We start from the raw sequence: 23575 nt of genomic DNA on the forward strand, positions 1-23575 counted from the left end.
TTCTCAAGTCAGTGATTTGGGGGAAGATGCTGCATGAATATACTCAGATGAAAAGAAGAAGCTGATGGGGATGCAGAGTGAAGATGGAGACTTCACATCAACACACTTCAAAGTGAATCTACAGAACCTGCTCCGAAAGTAATGCCTCCCATTTATTACATTTGTCCACAATGTCAGAAGCAGCTGTTGGTATGGCAGTAGAGGTTGAACCTTCCTGTCAAGATTCCATTACCTGTTATTGCTGTGCAACAGATGGAAGCAAAGGGGTAATCCAACAAAATGGTATCTGACATGGATGTGCGTATGAAGCAAAGGTAGGTCACTGAATTCCTCCATGCAGATAATGCACCCACTGACATTCATCAATACTTGCTAAATGTTTATGGAGACCAAACAGTGGATGTGAACACAGTGAGGGGTAGGTGGTACGTTTCAGCAGTGGCAACAGTGACAGCGGGTCAGCTCTGCTGGTGCAGATTTTACAAGAGCGGTATGCAGGGTCTTGTTCAACACTAGTAAAAATACATAGCTAATGGCAGTGACTACACTGAAAAATAATTTTATGTTTTTTTTTTTTAGCTGAAATTTTTCTCCATCAAATAGTGCCATTGTGTTCTTTGTATCTGGTGTAGTTTCCATGGAATTAAAAAGGCACTATTTTTGAAGCAACCTACTTGTTGAACAGCATAAGAGTTAGCCCACACGTGGTAACAACAGGAAAAGTAAGAAAGAGTTAAGAGGTTCCAAATCTGGGATGATGAAAAGTTAAAATAAATGTATAAAGAAGTCAAACCAAGTTACTTATTTCATTTTTTTCTTCTGCCAAGTATTCATATTTCTTCACTTTCCACCAAATGAAAGCATACTTGACTTTTCTTTCCCCCTCTCTGAAAGCACACTTGACTTTTCTTCCATCCTCTTTTCTTCTCCTTCTCTTTTTAATATTTCTTTTGTTTACTAGTAGTGACAGGAAACAAGAACGTATGTTTCAGAATCACCACCTAAAAAATGATTATTTTCCAGTATGGAAAATGTTGTCACCCCTCAAATCACTGATGGTTTCTCCAAAAACATCCACCAAAATAAAACGATGACACAAAGGAGCGGTGGCTCAGCAGTTTTATTTTCAGAAACTGTTTCACCCTTGTAAATGTAATTTGCTGATGCAAATCACTTATTCCCTTTGCTCCAAACATTCACGATATGCAGTTTCATTAGAGGAATATGCACGCACCTGAAAAATGCCTCAAAATTTCTGTTTCCTAATGATTCTCCTTTTTCTTTTCTGCTGCTTGTGGTTCTACTATTTCCAGTAGTGTATATGTCCCAGAGAGTCTTAGAAGAAGACTTCTCTTAGAAGAGAAGTGAATCTCCTCTGAGTGTTTATATTCTTGTTAATAGGCTTTCAAGCCATGGGAACAAATAATGGACTTTCACATGGAAATCTAAAATTTTAGTCTTCTTGAAAAATATTTTGCTAGATTTCTTGGAATTGAATACATCTACAGAAAGGTGAGGCTAAATCCAAAGACTTGTGTCATTTGAAGTTAGAAATTCTTTTTAGATATAGCAATATGATGAATGCTTCCTACATATTTTCACGGAGAGAATGGTGAGATGCTGGCAGTCCAGAGAAGCTGTGGATGCTCCATCCCTGGATGTGTTCAAGGCCAGGTTGGATGGGGCCCTGGGCTGCCTGATCTGGTGCTGATCTAGCAATTGTCAACCTGCCTGTATCAGAGGGGCTGGAACTAGAAGATCTTTGAGGTTCCTTCCAACCCAAGCCATCCTATGATTCTTGTGATATTTCAAATGCCAAATTACTTTTTCTTGAAATATCTAAGTGTAAATGAAATACATGTTGACTGTTGATCAAACCCATAATTTCTAAGATTAAGAAAAATTATGCTGTTTTAGTTCATTCAAAATTTCCTGTGTTGCAAACTTGCTTTGCTCAATGTACAGCAATATGAGGATCAAAAATAGGAAAAGAATTCAAAATGAATCTTTTAATCTTCACTGTAAAGTAAAGGAAGAGCATTTATTATTTAAATGCTTAATAGCATTTATCAATGTAGGAAGAAAACAGCAAACCAAGACCTAACCACTAGAAGGTCACAGCCAATAACATTTCTGCAAATAGAAATGGGTCGCAGAAGCATCAAATGTAAATTACTATTTGTTGGAGTATTTTAATAGAGTTCTACGTCACATTACAAAATGTTTAATTGTAACCCCATTTTAATAACACCATCTGATTAAATGAAAAGACGTCTTGCTGATCGCAATTACAATCTGTCAAACTGCATATTTATTTACAGTTTTGTTTCCTAAAACCATAAGATAAAAAAAGGAAAGTCTATTCATCTTGTCAGCAAACTATAATTATTGTGTATCCTTCTGTCAGTTTCTGCATAAAACTTTTAGTTCTAAAATGGATCTAATTATAACCACACCAACATTTATATAAATGCTTGCTTTCCCTTCTTTCCCCTACCCCTGCACCCCTCTCTCTCTCATCAGTGAATTCTTTGTTGCAATCTCAGGAGGAAAAACTTCTTCTATGTCAGTCACGTATTTGTTCTATTTTATCTTTTCTATCCTAAGTTATTGTTAGAATACAGAAAGCTCTATTCAATGTAAATGTTATTTATGGTTCTGCACATTTCTAGCACTGCACTCAAGAAAAGCCACTGGATTAGGACTTCACTGTTTTTTCTGCTTTGACATTAATGTCTTGAATATCAGTGGAGAAACTCTTTCCAAGTATATCATGTAGCTCATCTTCTGCAAAGCCTATTTATTGTAATTTATAACCTTTCACAGGAAACAGTTTGCCAGACAAACAAGAAATGAGTCCAAATGTCTGAGCACTAGTATATGTATCAACCAGTTACAGAAATTACATCTCAAAGAAAAATCTATTAAATCATCGAGCCCATCTCCCAGCCAGTGCAGGATTTTCCCATACATTTTCCCAGTGCTTTAACACTACCTGCAGACTACTTGGGTGACATTACAGGTTTTTCTCCTTAACCTTCACCCACTGTTTATTTTTATCCCATTACTTGCAGGGACATTCCTTAAGTATCATAAACTTCCATTCCTTCAGAGGAACTTTCTAAGTAATGGATGACGATAAATAAATATCATACTGAAAATATGCACATAAACAAATTCATAAAATAACACACTATAACTTCAAGAGTAATTATCTCAGTATAGGTTATGGGCTAATGCGATCTGGATAATGATTACATGCTAACAAGATTTGGGAAAAGCAGATTATTTTTCTTCTGTTTCTTAAATGGTCAAATCAGATGTGAACCAGAACAGACTGAGTTGATAGACAACCTCTTGATTATTTATTTCCTAGCTGTTCCATCAACATCACTTATCTACCGTTCATTCTTAGATAAATATACATTTTATAAATACATATATAAACACACTTTAAAAATAAAAATACCTAAAAGTCAGCTGAAAAGAGTAAATGGTCTGTGTTAACCTCCACTGACTGATGAGTTTTAAGCATACAATGAACTAAACAAATTTTTAAGTTTGAGGAACTGCACCCAGAGTTTGCCTGAGGAGTCTGTGCAGTTTTCATTACAAGAATTCTCTAAAAAATAAGTCAGACAAACATCTGTCAGAAATGACAAACATGGAGAGTATTCTACTTATAGGCAGATGACTTTTTAAAGTCCTCCCTTGGACTAGATTAAGGAAGGAACCTTAAAGTTCCTGCTAGACCAGTTTCTGTTATTTAGAAAGTAATATGACATTAATGCTACACTGAACCAGGATCCAGGTTACATCACACTTTTTTCCTCTAGTGCAGCTGATTATTTTGATTATATGATCACCAAAATAATATAAACACAGCTTGCACTAGTTTTTAAAATGCTGCAGAGAAAATATTTTAAAAGCACAAAGGTACAGAGTGAATCATTATTGAAAACAACCTTGGTTGAAACATCTTCCATTTGATATAATCTAAAATCTGAATTTTCCCAATTTATAAATAAACGGAAGCATCTGCTTTAGTGCTATCTCTGTCCCTGCTGAAACTCCGGGAAAGTCCCTACTAGAGTTGGACAGAGCGCTTCTGAAAATCACATTGGGATTTTCAGGCAGTAAGAGCTCCTAAAATGGAATCCAGAGGCAGAGGATATGAACTATGGAGTTTGTGCAACAACACTAGCCATAATTAAAATCATATTGGCCTGGTCCAGGCTGAGAACTTTCCTTTCACATCTTTTCTCCTTACTGCATTCATGAAAGCTGATGGCAACTGAGAAGAAATGTATGCTCTGCAAGCGTCCTATAGGCATGGGACTGGGAGTCTGGGGCTGTGCAGCATCAAACTGTGTGGTTAAACAGATGCTTCATTTCTCTTTAGAGCTGACTGTGTTTCAAGGGCAAGTGAAACAACCTCCATATGTTTTCATGGCCCTTAAACAAGGTTGTTGTAACACTTCCAGGTTGTGTGATAGCTTAAAGGTCTCAGCTATCATTACATGCAGACACTACAATTGCTTAATAATATTATGCGTACCACATGGCAGCTAATTCTTGCCTTTATTATACTTGAGGACTTTTGCTAGTTCTAATATTGAAAGTTGTGTCTTGCCACATTACTGCCCAAAGTCTTGTTACTGATCATCACTGATGAAATCAGTTCCTGGTAATACTTTCATTATTATGGGTCCTACAATATAAAGTCATCTTCTTCCTCTCTCTCAAGATCTGTCTCTTTCAGCCTTTTTCATCTTGGCACTCAGCTGTATTTGCATACTGTGCATTACATTTTGCTGGGTTTTTAATAAGGTAAATGTCTTTCTACTCTACAATATAGTATTTGATAGACAACAGGGACTGATATTGCAAATATCTACTTGTACTATTATTAGTACATTGCCTTCATAGCTAATTACTGACTACAAAGCACTTCAAGACAAAGGAGAACACCTAGAAAAGAATAAAATGCTTCTAGCATTTCAAATGTTATGGCTTATTTTTCCTAAAAAATGCAATTACAGTAAGTTTTACCAGTGGTTATTTTACACTCTATAGTTTCAGTTGGGCAACTTAAGCTGCACTTAATATCCAGATCAGCACTAAGCCTATTGCACTAAACTCTTCTTATGTTACTTCATAAGAAAGAGGAGTACAGTAAAATTCATTAAACTGGGATCCCACACTTGAGTTCTAGGGCATGTGTAGGAAACAGAAGCTTAGTTACTGAGTTAATCTCCGAAGTTCTTTACGTGTGGACGGAGGTTATCTTAGAGTGTATTAGAAGGAAGCCCCATCTCTGCATAAAAGAAGTTGCATTCTCACAGGGCTTGATCCTATAAATCCTCCATGCTCAGGGTTTTGTTTGTTTATTTGTTTGTTTGCTAAGGGCCAAAGCATCTAATTTCAAACATCTTTTAAGTCAAGATGAATTTTGTAAGGATGAAGTGAAGGGACATGTACCTCATTATAGCAAAAATTAGGATACGAAGTAGCCACCTCCTATCATCCATTAGGTATGCCATACCTCACTAAAGCAACTAGGCTACTTCCCTCATTATCTTAAATAGCAGAGGTAACTATTGTTCAAGTTACTAAATATCAGGCACTGCAACATCATTCATACCCTAGAGTTTTGGTAAAAATCTATGATGCAACCACGTGCAGTACACTGTATAAATCTGCTGTATCTACTTCAATAATTTGGCACTAGTTTCAGTTCCTTTTTAACATACAATGCACAGAAAATCAATTAAGAGCATTCATTTTCATATCTCTATTGCCCAATTCATAAAGTTATAAATGCTGTTTAAAGCAGGTGTGTGAGCGAGGATACATAGATGAGATCCTAAGTACTGAAGTACAGGATAATTCCAGCAGTGGAGGTTAAAGGTTTACATGCTGTCCCTAGAGAATCTCAGCATGAGAAAGGGCATTTATATAGTGTATCTGTACAGATTTTGTGTCAGTGAAGGGGAAAAGAAACAGACAGACATCAAGCTAAAATGAACCTTTGTGTTACTGAAGGGACCTGGGGAAGAGTAGAAATCCTTACATTTCACAGTTGCCTTGAGAAAGAACAAGGGATAAAAATAAGAAATGTTATTTTTTACATTTTGTTTTCTCCAAATCTCAAAACACTGCCAAGGTAGAAACTTTTCTTCCTGCAGAGTTATACTTGCTGCTAAAAAAATCATAACAAAGTTGATGGAAAACAGAAACAAGGACACTTAAAGTATTGTGAAAATAATAAAACAGATGAAAAATAGTGTGAATTATTAGCCAGACCTTTTAAATTCTTTCAAGTCAGAAAAAATCAAGAAAATCAAGAGTGCAGTATTTTTTCCAAAGTAAGTTAAATTAAATTAAGGTTTTTCTAAAGATCTATGACTATACAAATTCACTCTCCGTTCCAGCAAGTAAAACCAGCATGAAGCTCTGGGCTGCTGCTGTCCCAGACTTTAGCACGTGCAAACTTCCAGCATGCAAATGGCAGACTGAGTTAAAACCCTGCAAGCCATATTGGAGTTCTGTCCATAAAATATATCTTTCTGCTCCTGAGCAAGATAACAAGATGGGATGAGCTGATAAATGCAGTGCAAATCCATGCCAGGGGTTCAGTCTTCTCAGTTCCTTCAGAGATTCATGTGATGCAAATACATCCGTTTAAATAATGAAAACAAGTGGAAAGATGTGCTATTCCACCTGATGCACAAAACTCTCATTTTTCTCTGCACTGCAGGCTTCTCCTTCCTTTTTGTCCTCACAAAAGCACCTTCACAGTTTTTGAGAAAGACTTTTCATTTCTATTCTGTCTACAGGATTACTTTTTTATTTTTTACTTTTTGCCAAAGACTGAGTCTTCAGAAACATTTCATTATCTTGCTGCTCTCGACAACTACATGCAATGTTAAAAGCAGCAGATAAAAGTCAACAATCTCTCCTGCTGAAACCCCTGAATTTCTGACATTTTCTGAGAGTTAAGTTTTCTCTATTTGCATACTCTATTATCTGTTTTGTTTGACACTTGCAGCCATGATGCTGCTTATGCATTAATCACTCCTGTGAGCTCTTCACAAGTAAGGTGCTGTATCACATACCAGCTTTCTGTATCATATACCAGCTTTCTGTTCTCGCCACATTCCTTGTGTTTTAGCCTGTGCCCATGCCAGGGGATCTGGTTAAAAAAACAATTAATAACTCTACAAGGTTATTGTTTTGCAATTGCATGTAGCAAATAAAGTCCTACTTAGACTATGGGTAACTGTTTTGAAAGTAGTTTACCAAAGTGCTTTCTATAGAGGATGGTTTTCAAAAATAAAATATGTCACCTTGTTATTTCTTCTTGAAATTACACTAAATTTGCTTTCTTACCTAGTTTGTGAAATATATGAGCTACACTGAGTTTCAACAACCACACTCAACTAAGCACAATGCTTAAATCAACAGCTCCACTGGCAATTTTAAAGATGAGACCTGGAAGTATATCCTCCCAAAATGAGTTCTGGTCATCTGTGTATTTTTTTCTTGCAGGAATGGGCAAATATTTACCTGCTTTATCTTTAATGTATGTTCTTACTAGTTACAGACAGAAACAAGTTTTTCCAGATGCTTTAATATCAGAAGAAAAGCCAAGCTCATGAAAAACACTAACCACAAAAATTTTCACAGCAATTCTAGTACTAGCTTCAAGGTGGGGTCCATCAGTAGCCTGCAACCACAGGATGCTGATTTTCATTGGGAGGGGACAACTGCAGAGGTGTTGCCATTTGATGTGCTACCAGTGACATCGCTTCTACCATAGCATAATGTTCATTGCCCCCCAGGGGACAAGAGGACCCACAGGAAGGTTCTGGTCTCTTTCCTGCAGCTGGAAGTTCATTAGAACAATCCCAGCTACAGCAGATCTGTTTAAGAGATGCCCTGTCTTGATTTCAATCCTCAGAAAACTCACTGCCTTCACAGTATATTAAATAAATGGTAAATCTCTGTTACTGTTAAAAATGCATGTTTTGTTTCCAGTTTGATTTTAAACAGCTGTAATTGGTAGATATTGAAAGTTTTAATTCTTTTTTTTTTTTTTTTTTTTTTATAGCACAGCAAAAGCCTTCTACTAGTATATATGCAATTTATAAAATCTTGATCAAGTTACATCTTAATCAGCTTCTCTGCATATATTTTCTGTTGTCTTTCTGATGACAAAACATTCAGCAGACATCAAAAGTAAGGAACGATAAACATGATGTCCCAGAGCCCTGGATGGAATAAATCATCATAATTCCAAAGAAGACAATAAAGACATGACAACTGACATCAGCTGTAGATTTGGCTGTGTATCCTTACGGTTAGGCTGCTTGACAAAACATGCACTAACTGTTGTAACATTTTGTCACATAAAGCTTATTTCAGTGAGATAACACAACTTCTAAATTAAGGTGGTTTTTGTTTGTTTGTTTGTTTGTTTGTTTAAAGAAAAGTATCCTACAAGAATAAAAAAGTGGCTTAATAAGAGGAAAAGAATATTTTTACACAAGATATTCTATGACCTTAGCTTTATAATCTGGTGGTTCTGATGGCAATAATTCACTGCAATAAAATTTGGGGTAGCAGCAGGTCTGTGTAGCATAACAGTAAATTTTAATGTAAACTCAAGACCAGAGCCCGATAATGAGACACAAATGTGAAGTATTCACCAGAGACTAAAAGTATCTTCTACCACTACCAGGCAATACAAGCTAGAAAAAGTACCCAACTGTGATGCAAATCTCAACGCTTAGGTTAGAAGGGACAAATATTTTGTGTTATTATCAAAATTATTCATTTTGTTCATCAGCACCATAAATTTCTGTTTGACTCGGTAGTTTGCATTAACGCCTAAAGGTGACAGAAAAATCAACCACACAGGTCAGCCTCAAGATGAGTCATGAATACTGAATTTAAACTAATATTTATGAAGCTCTTAAATACATCCCAGCTATAACAACAGCAATCTCCTGTACTGGATTTCTTAGCAACTGTACTGTGAATAAGAAACACCAGTGTCATTCCACCTGAGATGAGAAATGAAAAAAAAAAAAAAGCAGCTGCCTTCTTTTCTTCAATATTACATAGTGGCACATTTTGTTTAAGATATTATTCTCTCATGAGTTGCATACCTAAAAAATATAATTCATAAGAAAGAATAGTGTAATTGTATAGTGTAATTGTTCAGGCTTTGATGAATTGGGGCATAATGTTAAATAATTATTCATTGCCTTTATTCTTCTGTCACAGTGTGGGGAAAAAAAAAGCTTTTTATTGCTTTTATTTTAATATAAGGACATGGGCCTTTGTGACATGCATTTTATTTCAAACTAATACATCTATTATTCCACATTGGAACAATTATAGCTGATATCACATACTCTTCAGTGCCTTGGAAGATCTTTAGCTCTAGTCCACTGTTACATACTTTATGCATGACATGAAATAAGATACCTCAAGATTTTGAAAATATTTATTTTTAAAACAGCAATGAAATTGTCTGTAATCACATTTTCTGCTCTGCTTTGAAAGCAGCATTATTCAATATGCCAGTGGTCTTTTTCAATAAGAGCAACATATTAGAAATTCATGCTGCTCTAATATATCTGAATTCATTGATGTACTGCACTCCCTATAGACCTAAAGAAACATTTCTGCTTCAGTTTCATATGTCCTGCATATTACCTACTGATGTGGTGGTTGTGAAAACAGTTGTACAGTAGTCTTTGAATTCAAAGCGTACCTTGACTGTATACTAAAAATGACAATAAACCTAAGTATATACATTATGCTGGCGTTTGTTGCCAGCACAAGTACAGCATTTGGGAAATAAATCCCCTGATTTTATTGCCTTTTAACATCTTTTCCACTTTAAAGTTCAAACCCAGAAATCTGAAGCATCCCAAGAAATTGAAGTCTCTTTTATTTCTTTCTTGCAAATTTTCTATAGTATACCATCATCAGTAACATCTTCAAAAAGATCAGAACAGGAATGAACTGAAAGCATTCCAAAAATAGCTTCTCTTTCTGTATATGAAAACAAGTGTGATTTTAACCCTGGTTCCTTGAGGAAAAAGCAACCATTTCTAGTATATACTAAAGCTGAAATGACTGTAATTTTGTTGATAGAAAGGACACACAGTAAAACTCATTCTATACAACACATCCAGAAGCACATTTACAGATAACTGCCCATTTTCATAAGATGGTGTGTATATACATGCATTTATTTGCAAATGTTGGAAGAGTGTTTCTTGTAGCTCTTGGAATATTTTAGGAAAATTAATGCAGAGAAGTGCTGGCTGGGCAAGGCCTAAGTGAAACTGAACCAAACCTACATTCAATTATAGTACATTGGAAAGAGACTGTTATTCTATTGTATAAAAACAAACATGCCTACAGAGCATCAAGACATTTTCACTGAACAGCGATAGCTGTATCTGACTGAATCCAATTAAGAAGTGGGAATACAAGCCATGTCCATTTGGAAGAAGGACCTTAGAGAGCTGCCATGCTTGGACCACCATCCCGGGGCTGGACTATGCTGCCATACTCATACTCTGCATGAATTCTGTAGATTTCTCAACCCCAATATCCAATGCAAATGTAAATATAATGAGCACCTGAATAAATCTGTATGTGATGGTAGGGTATAAATGAGTGTGTGTGTTGTGTGTGTATGCATGTGTATGCCAATATGTCACCTAAGTGGAAAGAAAATGAATAAATAAATGTAGAAGCCAACGTATGAACTGACAGCAGAATACCAAAAAAGGGAAATGCTGGTGATTTATTTTTTCAAGTACTGGGAGTACAACAGGAACTTCAATCAATTCAAAAAACTTCTAAGGAGGTTAATTCCAAATTTAAGTGCCAGACAGCAAATGGTAACAGGAAATTTCCATCTCCCTGCATTGTAAAATTTTTCAGAGAGAATTCCCACAGTGTAAAAAAACTGTAAGAAGCTGATCCCTAATAAGAATTCACGAAGCCAGGAGTGGGTTCTTATTGTGTGCATTTAAGCACTTCCACAGAGAAGAATGCTTACAGAACTTGGGGGCAAATCCTGCAATCCTTATTCAAAAAGATTTCACTTGAAGCTTGGAGGGAGTGCTGTACACTATGAAACCACAGGAGTTTTGAAGGATTTTTAGGAAGGCTAAATCCTCAATTTCAATCTGACCAAAATAATGGAAATACTCATCTGAAAACACCTGGTAGTTGAGATGAAAGAGAAATGCTACAGTGTACAAAATGCTTTACTATCTTGCTTTTCAGCTCAGTGTGCTTCCTTTCTCTGATTTAGCTAGCATTGATTAACACTTAAAAACAGCAACTGAAAACCACTCATTGATTCTAATGCTGACAAAAAGTTAGGTATCATTGCTACAATACCAACAAGGTTTAAAAACTTGCTAAAAAGGAAAGATGTTGAAACTAAACAAATAATCTTCAATCAGATGCACATTGCACAGCAGCTGAATTTGTCCCACTACAAGTAAAATTTGCTGAAGATGTGAAATTAATTAGGGAGAGAGAACAGCCAACAGGTTAATTTCTAAGAATAATTTTTTTCTAAAAATTCTTATCAGTGCCCTAAAAAATGAAGCGAGATGCACAGTTTCCAAATACTCTAAGTGATAGCTGATACTAGAAATAATACAGAACAAGGGTTTAGACAGATTGGAGAAACTTATACATTATATTCTATGCAGGGCAATAAAAAAGTGATTTAGGCAAATAGTTGTTAAATGGATCAGAGTTTGATGAGATAATAAAAGGGAAACTTAGAGATAAGTAATAGCAAGAAAAAAGAGGCATACTGGAGAAGAAAAGTTGTAGTTTCTGGATTATAAAGAAGAGCTTCAATACTATGTAAAGAATGCTAAATCTACAAAATCCTGTTTTTCTTCATCAATGGAAGGCCAAAAGCACAATGGAACCATTCAATTCACCAAAGAAAGCACTGAATTCACTAAAGAATCAACTTAAATTATCTCTCTCAAGTTAATTCCTCTTGTTACCAAATTCAAATCTGAGGAACCATACTGCACAACAGTATTTGAGCTGTACAGAATTGTGGTGTTAACAACCTACCAGTTGAACTAATGTGAGATGTAGCTTAATCCCCTTGACAGGCAAGACAGCTTGAGCTAAAACTATTGCTAGTTAAGAGACCCTCTTGCGTGTAAAGGGCAAGCAAGTTAAGGATAACAATGGAGTTAGCCCGTGATACTTTAAAGATCATGCTTTATTTATTGAATGAATCCTGAGAAATGACTGTTTAAATTCAATGCATATTTTCCTGAGTTCTGATTTTCATTTTTTTCTGATCTGTTCTAAGTCCCAATAGCAAAATTGTTTAGCTATATTATTCAGGTCTTTTTTGCATTTGCCCTAAATGCAATAATTCACTGTGATGTTCTACAAACTCTCAAGGCCCTTTGTTCATACCCTGTTGCAGGAGGTTAATGCAGAACATCGGAGCTTAAAAGAATGCATAGTTTTGAGTCATAACCATGGCTCAGAAGAGGTCAATCCAATGAAATACTGATTATCTCGCTGGAGTGCTGTGAGTTTTCTTACTTTTGTAGGTCCATTCATAGTTCTGATCCTGAGCATCTCACAGAAGATCTAGTTCATATTCTTTGACATATGCTTTGTAGAAATGCAAGCAAAATTAAAAACATTTCCAGAAAGCATATTTATATTTCTGTATGAAAATCTTTCCTCCCACCCTCACACCTCTCATTATTGAACGTAACCCTGGGGTCAGAGTCTGACCTCAAAAATGAAGTATGCAACACCCTTGTAAATCAATAACATCTAAGCAGCACATAAAAAGCCAAGACTAGCCCCCCTGCAGTACAGCTTGTTGGACATTCCCAGAGCAAATGCAGAGCTCCTTGCAACCACGGCATCTTTATTTTAATTAAGTTGCAGTGAGGCCCTGTGACAAGGCAGATTTTCACTGCAAACTAACTGTTTTCCTTCCAGCTTACAATCTCAGTTCTTTGGCCAACCTGGCTTTCCCCCAGCCCCTGCCTCTGAGGCTGTTTGCCTCTGGGACTAATTGGGAGCTGAGCTCAAACCTCTCAGCCCCTAAACCTCCACGTGCTGCTCCAATGTTGATTTATTATTTTATTTTAGTCAATATAGCGAAGAGCTAGTGAGGTGGAAGCCTAAAGTGCTTCGGTCCCTAAGCACAGAGCTTCCCAGCTGGGACACAGCTCACTAAATCTCTGATTGTCCTGGTGAGAAGCCCAGATAATAGGGCTAGGAAGAACAGATCCTGAACTTCATCTGTCTGGATTTGCAGTTCCATTTAGAAGAGTGCCTGGAGTCAAGTGTGTCCCACACAACACCAGGTCCCATTCTCCACCAGGGGATTTTTTACTCTTTGGTTTAGAATTTGGTGCCAGCATGAAATAATGGCCTCTGTAAAAAGATCTTGCAGGGAGCTGGTATGCAGGAAGTATACTAATTATTTGTAGAGCCCACTTGAAAATGTAACATGTAAAGTAGCTCTGCAGTTGTTGCAAGCAATTTAGCATTCAAAGAAGTGATTTATAATATAAGGCTTCCCAAGCCTACAACCATAATGACTATCTGACAGATTTTATAAGCAAATTGTCCAGTCATTTCAATTGGATTCTGTCTGGATAAGGACTGGAAACTGTAAAAAGGCTATAAGATTTGGCCTGGAATCAGAAATAACATTTGCTGTTTTCCAAACGTGTGGTAAACAAGAAAGGAGATATTCAATTTTTTGTACATCTTTCAGTACATGCTAATTAGAATGGAAAGAGCCTTGTAAGAAAAAAACACAGAACAACCACCATCTGGATCCAAATCCTGCTCCAATGGAGTCAAAACCCTGGGCCTGCTTTTGTCATTATTTAAACCTGAGTAATGTAGGACTATTACTACTCCAGGCAGTGAGTATCATCCTGGCTTTGAGGAATTCACCTGTAAAACTTCCACTGCCTCCAGTGGGAGGAGCATTTCACAGTATGTAAAACTGAGGGTCAGGTCAGCTTGCTCTATGACTACAATGGTGTAGGAGCTAGCCCTGGGTCTGTATGCACACATTTTCACAACTTAAAGTAGAACAAAAGGGGAAGACTGAAAATACTTACCACGGAGAGAGAATTGGAAAGCAGTGTCCCATCCTGGCCAAGCATGTTGGAAACTGTAATTTCAGGTAAATCCATGTTTTGTGGGTGGAATGGAAGGAGGCCATTATGGTTCATTGGATGACACAGAGAGTGATATCCAGACTCTATTTCATTCAAGTGCACCAGTGAATGGTCAGGCAATGACGGAGGAGTGATTGGAGGTATGTTAAAATCTTCACTTTCAAGACTTGGGCCGGGAAAAGACTGAAAAACAAATACAGAAACTGTGATGAAAATCACACGAATACCGAACAATAATAATAACAGAAGTCACACAAAACAAACAAAAATTGTCTAAGCCACACACTACTAAGCAGGAATTTCAATTTTACAAAGAGAATATTTTAAACACCTACATATTATAACAGTGGAGTTTCACTATTATGTATGGAAAAAAATTACCTCTAAGGCGTAAGACTCTCTGATACTTTCACAGCTTCCACTAGAAAGACTTTTTCTTTTTTTAAAGAAGTTGAATTCAATCAGATTTCAAGGGTCCTATTAAAATTTTCTAAGAGTGATCATATAGATGAATACCTTTTTCATGGGGATTGTGGTAAAAGGAATGCAATTTTTAAAATTAACATTGGCTCAAAATGGTTCACCAGACTCCCTGACACTCTGATCATGAACTATCCAGTAAGAAAGAAAAATATTGCTTTTAGGCTTACAAGAGAACCAGGCATTTGTTCTGATGCAAAGAAAAACAAATAAATATAGAAACTGTATGCAGTTTGTATGAATTTTCTTTATGTTTATAAAAATAAATTTACAATGTCTCAACTATATAGATTTTTCTTTTCTTAATCTATATCAAACATACATACATTTTGTCAGCCATATAAATTAGTTTTTCCATAAATCAACTGTTTAGACTTTTGTTGTCCATTGCCATTAAGTCATAGAATCATAGAATCACAGAATTGCTCAGGTTGGAAAAGACCTTAAAGATCACCAAGTTCAATTGCAACCTAACCATACTACCCTAACAACCCTCTGCTAAATCATGTCCCTGAGCACCACATCCAAATGGATTTTAAACACATCCAGGGATGGTGACTCAACCACCTCTCTGGGAAGCCTATTCCAGTGCTTAACAATCCTTTCAGTAAAGAAGTTTTTCCTGATATCCAACCTAAACTTACCCTGGCGCAACTTGAGGTCATTTCCCCTCGTTCTGTGACCTGTCACCAGTGAGAAGAGACCAACCATGCACTCGCTGTAAGCACCTTTCAGATACTGGAGCAATAAGCTCCCCTCAGCCTCCTTTTCCCCAGGCTAAACAACTCCTTCAGTCACTCCACACAGGGCATATTCTCCAAGCCCTTCACCAGCCTTGTTGCCCTTCTTTGGACCTGCTCCAGCACCTCAATGTCCTTTCTGTACTGAGGTGCCCAAAACTGAACACAGTACTCGAGGTGAGGGCTCACCAGTGCTGAGCACAGGGGCAGGAGGACTTCCCTAGTCCTGCTCAACTCACCATTCCTGATACAAGCCAGGATGCCACTGGCCTTCTTGTCCACCTGGGCACACTGCTGGCTCATATTCAGCCGACTGTCCACCAGTACACCAAGGTTCCTTTCCATCAGGCAGCTTTCCAGCCACTCCTCCCCAAGCCTGTAGGGTTGCCTGGGTTGTTGTGACCAAAATGCAGGACCTGACACTTGGCCTTGTTGAAACTCATCAGTTAACCTTGGCCCATAGATCCAGTCAATCCAGATCCCTCTGTAATGCCTTTCTCTCCTCTGGCAGATCAACACACCCTCCCAACTTGGTGTCATCTGCAATCTTACTGAGGGTGCACTCAGTTCCCTCATCAAGATCATTAATAAAGATATTAAACAGAAGAGGACCCAGTACTGAGCCCTGGGGGACACCACTCATGACCAACCACCAGCTGGTCATCCAACTCAATTTGATCCAACGAAAAGTCACAGGCAAAGTCAGAGTAATGCACCAATGAGGATAATTGCTATTATTTATCTACATTCTTCATGTAGCAGGTAGGCTCACTTGGAGAATAGGGGTAGCTATGCTTTCATTTCTTAAAGGGAAAAAGTAAGCAGTGTTAGATGCCTGATCCAAAAAAAGAGTTAAAGAGATTAGTTACAGTGGTTCAGTCACTTTGAACCTCATTTTAGAAAATGTTAGTACATGCCAGAGCCACAGTCCTGAGATTTACAGCACAGAGAGGCTAGCTCCACCCATTTTGCTCCTCTTCTACAACATGGCACTGCTGTAGATGCTGCCTTTCTTTACTCTGGAAGTGCAGGGACTTAGATACATACTGCACCTGCAAAGTACCTTCAAGAAAGATGAAAATGAGGCCATAATTTCAAGGAACAACTATTAGAAGACAATGTTTTCCCAAATACAAGTTTGTAAATAGTACAGTGTATGAATTCATAGAAAAGGACAAGGGAAGAATCAATGCCCAATTATCAACAGAGAGGTTTTCATTAGTTATCATAATAATCATGTCTTCCCCAATGTCTACAGTTACTCTCTTACATCCAGGTATGAGCATGGATATAAAAACTTTAGCAATCAACAATCAAGAGTGTTTCATGTTTTCAATGAGCTGATGAACAAAGAAGTTAGTCCAAAGCACGTTGCCCTAGTTTTGGTTGCCTTGGCTGTTTCCCAAAAAGGTTTACACTTCTGTTACTGATTATCTTAGTACAAAATACAACAGAAATGATAGATTGCAAAGGCAAAAGTGAAACTCCAGAGAATGAAAACAATGGGGCAAGGTCTGGCAGCAATATCATTATCCATACTTGCGAGGACTTTGGTTCTGCCAATGTTTTATAGATGAGTTTCTCAGGAGTTTGCCATCCCACTGCCCATTTGCTCTTCCTAATGGGAAGGTGTGAGTCTTTGTCCATAAGATGATCTACTATGAAAGGAAATATTCCTAAACCAAATATAAATAGTCTGGATGTACTTACACACCTAATATTGAAGGCGTTCAGCAAAATGGCTGTTTTATTTGTGCACCCTTCTTGCCTGGAAGAATGACAGTCCAGCTTTTGCTGTAATTAGACCTTGATTTGCTGTTTCAATTGTCTTTAATTAGTAACACAAAAAATGGTGGAAGGAATTGCACTGCATTTATGACATTAACATCACTTATGGAAAAGGAAGTAAAATACCAGTGCCATAAAATTCCACAACTCAAAGCGTGTCATGTGTAACTGTATATATCATGTGGACTAAATATTTTAAATACAAGGTTTCTCTGGGGTTATTAAAAAAAAAGTTATTGCTTGAGAACTGGTTAGGTTGTACTTGATCCTACATCAGTGTTGATTACACTTGAGGAGGCTTCTGAAAGTAGTATGAGTAGTGTAGGCAATAGTAACATGTCAAAATAATATATGATTTGTATGATGTTAATCACTAACTGTAGTAAACATAATCCCATCATACTATGGTAATGCCTGAAAAAAAAGCCAGTTGTAGAGCACTAGGGCTCTTTATACACATACTTCTAATTATTTTTTCTTTTAATTTTAATAAAATTATTCAATAAGAAAACACAAACTATTTGTCAACTTCAATCAAACTGTGGCAGAATGCAGGTATCACAGAATCACAGAATGGCCAGGGTTGGAAGGGACCTCAAGGATCATGACTCTCCAATCCCCCTGCCACAGGCAGGGCCACCAACCTCCACATTTAATGCTAGACCAGGGCCCCATCCAATCTGGCCTTGAACACTTCCAGGGACGGGGCATCCACAACCTCTCTGGGCAGCCTGTTCCAGCACCTTACCACTCTCTCTGTAAAGAATTTCCCCCTGACGTCCAACCTAAATCTGCCTTCCCTCAACTTAAAACCATTTCCCCTCATCCTGCTGTTATCTACCCTTTCAGAGTTGATTCCCCTCCTGTTTGTAGGCTCTCTTTAGGTACTGAAATGCTGCAGTGAGGTCAAGTACAGCTCATATGCATTAATAATAATTGTGGCCTACAGAATTAGCTTTTCCTAGAGCATGGGGAGAAGGATTACAGTCTTTCTACACTCCCCTCTAGGCTTCTTGCTTTCATGGTTAGCTATAGTATCAGCACAATTTTCTGCACTCAGAAAGATACAAAACAGCTCCATTTCATTCTCGTGGTCACAAAAGTGCAAGCTTTCCTTTTCACTTTTTAATCAAAAAGAGTAGCTTTATTTACTTTACCACAGAGCTGCCAGGAACTTTGCCAATGGTTGTGCTTTCATACCGTGACTGTGGTAGTGGTTTTTCTCAGCTCTTCAGTTTAGGGGAACTTCCCAAATCTTTATTACATTAAATAGAGGAAGTCCTCTGCAAAGTAACCATCAACCCCACTGCAAAGTGCGGAAGGAATAAAGGCTTTAATTTTACTTCATACTAGAGAAAATTTTCATTACATCTGAATTTATTACAAGCAGATTTCAGTGTATTTCAGATGGGAGCTACACAGTGGATGCTTCAGAACTAAACATTCTTTAATCTGGACTATTTACAGAATTGAAAATATCAGCAAACCGTCTGAATTAGTGATGTCTTCTCAAACCTAAAGGACAATATTCTGTGGTTTTGGTTAAATATCTGTGACATTTCTGCCATAAATGATAGAAACTTCATAGAACAAGTGATCTTTGAGATAACGACTCTGAGATGAAGAGACCTAATTATCTATACCATCTTAGCCTATAACTTTATGAGATAAGCTTGCCATAATAAAATGATATGAACGCTTAACCCTGAGTCACCATCCTACCAAAGTCCAAGCTTTTGCTCCTGAATTTTTTGCACTTGGTCTGCTTCAATTTATCTTTGGCCACTTAGCTTGGCCAAATCCAGCAACAATACAGAGAAGAGGATCAAAACTGGGGATGTAGACAAATCTCAAGGGCTATGTGTTCTGTAATGCTCATATCACCAACAAAATCTTACATTTATATTTTTTAGGAAGCTGGATAGTCATTATCAGAATAATAAGGAAAATGCTTGTACAATCTGACTACATAAAAACTGAGGAAATATGGGGAAAAAAGGAAATAAAAATAAAGGCTTTCTGCTTAAATAACCTACATCGATGACTGCATATTTGCCAGAAAAATGTATGTTTCAAAGCAATTAAAAAATAATAATAATTAAAAAGCAGTTAGAGAAGAGAAACCAAGGATACCATAAACAGACTGACCACAAGAGGCAGCAAGCATTCAAATATCCAATTCTGTTCAGAAAAAGCAAAATCATTACTGTATGACAACGCAGCAGATAACATACATTAAGAAAGTCTAATCTGTGTGCTCAGTGATTGTGTCAGTCACTGAACATGCACTCAACAGATCCTAGTATTAGCAACAGTTCTTTAAAAAAAATTGAAATCTGCCTATAGATATTTTATTTAAATGAAATGAATGGTACTGCCAACTATGTAGAGCGTGTCTTAATTTTTCATTTGCACCAAGGCTTCTGCATCCGAACTGTGGAAAGATGCCAGTTTTTAAAAGATAGATGCTTCAGGCTGTCTCCTCTTCTATTATTGAACACATTGTTACATAACTGAAATAGTTATGAATCGAGAGTAATGTAAAAAACAATGAGCTCATTAGAAGAGGAAAAGCTGCAATGTACCTTATGCACATTTGAAAGTTGGAATAATATATTTGAGGGCAGACATTTCTAGAAGTTTTAGTTGGATCAACCTTATCTCTAATTCCTAAACAGAAGACCTTCAAAAGCAAGTGCTTTTTTCAGCTTCTTTTGTCTCTGCATGAACAAGGCTTGATAGCTTTAGACTACAATGCATTACTGTGGAAACCTTCGGTCTGTTACATAAATCATCTTAACACTCAGCAAGAATTGTCCAACAGTGCCATTGATATGTTCAAGTCAATGATCCTGCAAACAATTTTTTTTGTGCTTCTTCATATGGCAGACAACAGTAATAAATCATATTCGTTTTAAAACATACAATATACTAATTTATCAAGCAACAGCTATCAAAAGTGTATTACAGGGGAAGGTATAACTTTCTTCTATTGCGTTAATCAATTTCTCTAATTTACATTAGGTAAAGGGCAGAGCCTCAAGCAAAACATTAATTTTCCAGTACCAGATGAATTCTAGTTTCAAGAAGCAGAATGTGCTGACAATGATATTATTGATTTAAAATAATCACAATTTCAAAGTTAACTGAATTATGTAGACAAATAGTTCCACTCGAGGATCTTTTCATTAATTTTATTAATTTCATATATATAAACTATAATAGTTTGCTGCAAAATGCTTTTCAATGAAGATTTTAAATTGAACCACTTTTTAAAGATGACAATGAATAGAAACATAAATGTTAAAGGAGATTACAAGATTTAGGCTCAGCAACTATCAATATTATTATCAAAGCATTTGAGCTTCTCTTCACTAGCTGTGCAGTTTTCCTATTTAGAAAGGTGGAGTAACTTTAAGAGAAAAGTTCAAATCTTTTTAGAATTACTGAACACGCCCCCCAGAGCAAATCCTTAGAAAAACTCAAGCTCACAAGGCACACACAGAGCATCCTTACTCCTACAACCAGGAGCTTGCCCAGCTCACCTGCACGACACTCTTACCCTCTTAATGCATCCCAGTGAGGGCCCAGCCAGGGTACTTGTTGCCACTTTTTCACTTCTCTCCTGAAAGGCACCTGGCTCCTCAAGGCATTACAGTTCCTAATAGCACAACCCCCAAAGTGAAGCACTGGGGCTGTTTCACCATGACCCACAAGTAAACACAGCTCCTGCTTTTGGAGATGATGTAAGAAGGGAAGACTTTCACCTCCATAGGTTTCCAGCACATAACTTCCTAAAAACAAGCAGGATAGTTCCCTCCCCTCACTGCTGCATTTTCAGGTTGTTACAGACCTGGTAAATGAGGCACAGAATAATATCCACAAGATTTTTTTTTTCTAACAACAGGAGCAATAATGTTATTAGTAATTATTTTTAAGACACCTGCAATTCTTAATGTAACTTGGGATTCTATTTGATAGCTTTTGGTTTGTACTAACTGCAGTCAGTATTACCTATGTTATAATCTTGAAATAACGCTATGGGATATACTTTTATGAATTAGGTACTGTATTTTCAGAATACTCTTCCTCAACTTCAGATAAAAAGTGTATTAAAATTAAAACACTTCTGCCGATCTTCTCTGCAAAATATATCTAAATTATTCTCACTACAAAGCAGTAGGTAATAAAACCAGCAATATGCATATTCAATAAGCAGAATTTAACTAAAAGAAAAAAAAAAAAAGAGGAGTCAAATCGTCACAAATCTTGCTTCTTGAAAATACAGATGATACACCACATTTAACCTGTCAGAAGCCTCATTAGCATCATAGACTCTAAACCAGCAATCAAGACAGTGTGCTCTTCACGTGTTTACATTTTTAAATACTCTTAAAATAGCAATAGTATAGATTTACATTAAGTATTGCTGCTTGGGGGGGCAAACAGTCTGTCTAAATTTCCTCATCCCTTCTGAGAATGACACCTAAAAATGACATTCATGTATTCAGAGCAAACAATGACAAAGATTCCTTTTCAGTTTTTTTGTTGTTGTTGTTGTTTGTTTTTTTCTTCTTCTTTTTTTTCCTCTCCTCTTTGCTTACAACAGTTCGGGAACAATGGATTGCTTTCCATTTTTCAGGACAGTACGTCCAACCCACGTCATTGTTCTCCTAAACTACTGTTGAAAACAGGCATTTCTCAACGTCTGATTTCATGTAAAAAGTTACCACTTGAGAAAACAAAAATTGAAACAGAGGTATGGTAACTCTTCATAATTCTTCTGACTTCTCTTTTGCTTAGCCCTGTGCCAATCTCAGGAAAACCTGAAAGCTTAGGGATATGTGAGCTCCCTGTTTCTGCCACTGATGTTAATACCTAGGACCCAAGGCTTGACAATAAGGAGGGCAATGAAGATTCAGTACACAAACAGGTAAAGGCTATTCAAGAGAGTAAAACTGGAAGGATCTGGCCCTCTATTAATAAAGTGTCATATAAGCAGTAGGATTGCTGAGACCTTAGTAATAAGCTCAATCATACTAATATTGCACCAACCATCAGTAGTATTAAGACATTTTTATAAACTGCAAGAAATATGCGAGCTATTACAAGATATAATTCTGAAAAACAGACTTCTATGTAAGAAGCCAATTTAAGAGGAAAACAACATAAACAATAGTAACTTGTGTGCTCAAGTGAGGCATCTTTTTAATTTTGAGTAATGAAGATGTCAAGCCAAATGCTAGAGTAGTTTAACTTAATTAGGTGGCCTATTTTTCCAGGCAGCCTTTCATTTCCTATTGAAAACTCAGCTTGTATGCAAGGCAACAAGAGCAATTTTGTCTGTAATGAATACCTCTGGGACTCCGCAGAGTGATCATTTGAATGTTACATTGAAGACTGGTTTGAGTAACTAGTTTGGGCTTGTTGAGCTGCCAGACTTCGTAAAACTAACTAGATTAATCAAAGAATGGCATCTTAGCGGTTTATTCGGTCAGAGGGCAATAGGTCAAGCTGACTGTACTGTGGCAGCCTTTGCCAAAAGGGACAGTATAATAGTAATTGGTCTAATTTGTAGTTCAAATTCATGTAATTCTTGCAGACGTTTTATGGACCAAAAAAAGTTCATTTTATATGAAGCTCAGTTGAAAAATACTGCCTTTAACATTTCCCATGGTTACATCCCATAATTCATCCACACTGCTGACCTGCAGAGTTTCCTGGAAAGGAAACTACATAACTAAAATATATGATGTCTATAATCTGTTTTCACATGCTAAAAAAGTTGTACATGAAGGAGTGGAGGGAAACATTTTGAAGGATATTTTACACTGGTTGCTCATTATACAGAAAATTCTCTCATGTCATGCACATGCACAGCAAAAAGCAGAGCATTTTCTCTTGTGATATGGGAAAAAAATCTTCTGGCTTTTGAACGCAGAATTCATCATTTGATGATTGATTTTCTGTTTACCTTTTTTCACGGTAAAATAATAGCTTTTGTTATTTTTACTGTATTGATTTACAGTGGGCATATCACTGAAGTTGCCATCGTCCTGATGCCACAGCTGAGACAAGATGCACTATTTACTTTAGTTCCTCCCTTTGGTAACTCTTAAAAAAATACTTTTAATTGATGCACAGGATCACTGCGTATACAACACAGCCAAGTTCACAATTTTAGCTTTACGCTATCAGTATCTGACATTTACTTCTAAAGCCTCAAACTACTGCAGCAAGGCAATTACCCTCAAAAACTGCTTTCATTAAAAAGTTTTCAGACTTCATCGTTGTAAAGAAAATATAAGTGCAAGGATTCTACAGCCA

The 23575-nt window shown here is 36.9% G+C and overlaps 1 protein-coding gene across 3 annotated transcripts in view; it reads right to left on the reverse strand.

Annotated features, from left to right (window-relative positions):
• The window catches only part of TOX (thymocyte selection associated high mobility group box), a 222491-nt gene that overhangs the window by 74771 nt on the left and 124145 nt on the right, over nt 1-23575 (reverse strand). For all 3 annotated transcript variants that reach the window (XM_031612807.2, XM_090137619.1, XM_090137618.1), the window contains exon 3: nt 14181-14423. In XM_031612807.2, the coding sequence (XP_031468667.1) occupies nt 14181-14423 (243 nt within the window). The remainder of the gene's footprint in view (nt 1-14180; nt 14424-23575) is intronic.

Source organism: Phasianus colchicus, chromosome 3 (genome assembly GCF_987193195.1).
Source record: "Phasianus colchicus chromosome 3, bPhaCol1.hap1.1, whole genome shotgun sequence".
Classification (NCBI taxonomy): domain Eukaryota; kingdom Metazoa; phylum Chordata; class Aves; order Galliformes; family Phasianidae; genus Phasianus; species Phasianus colchicus.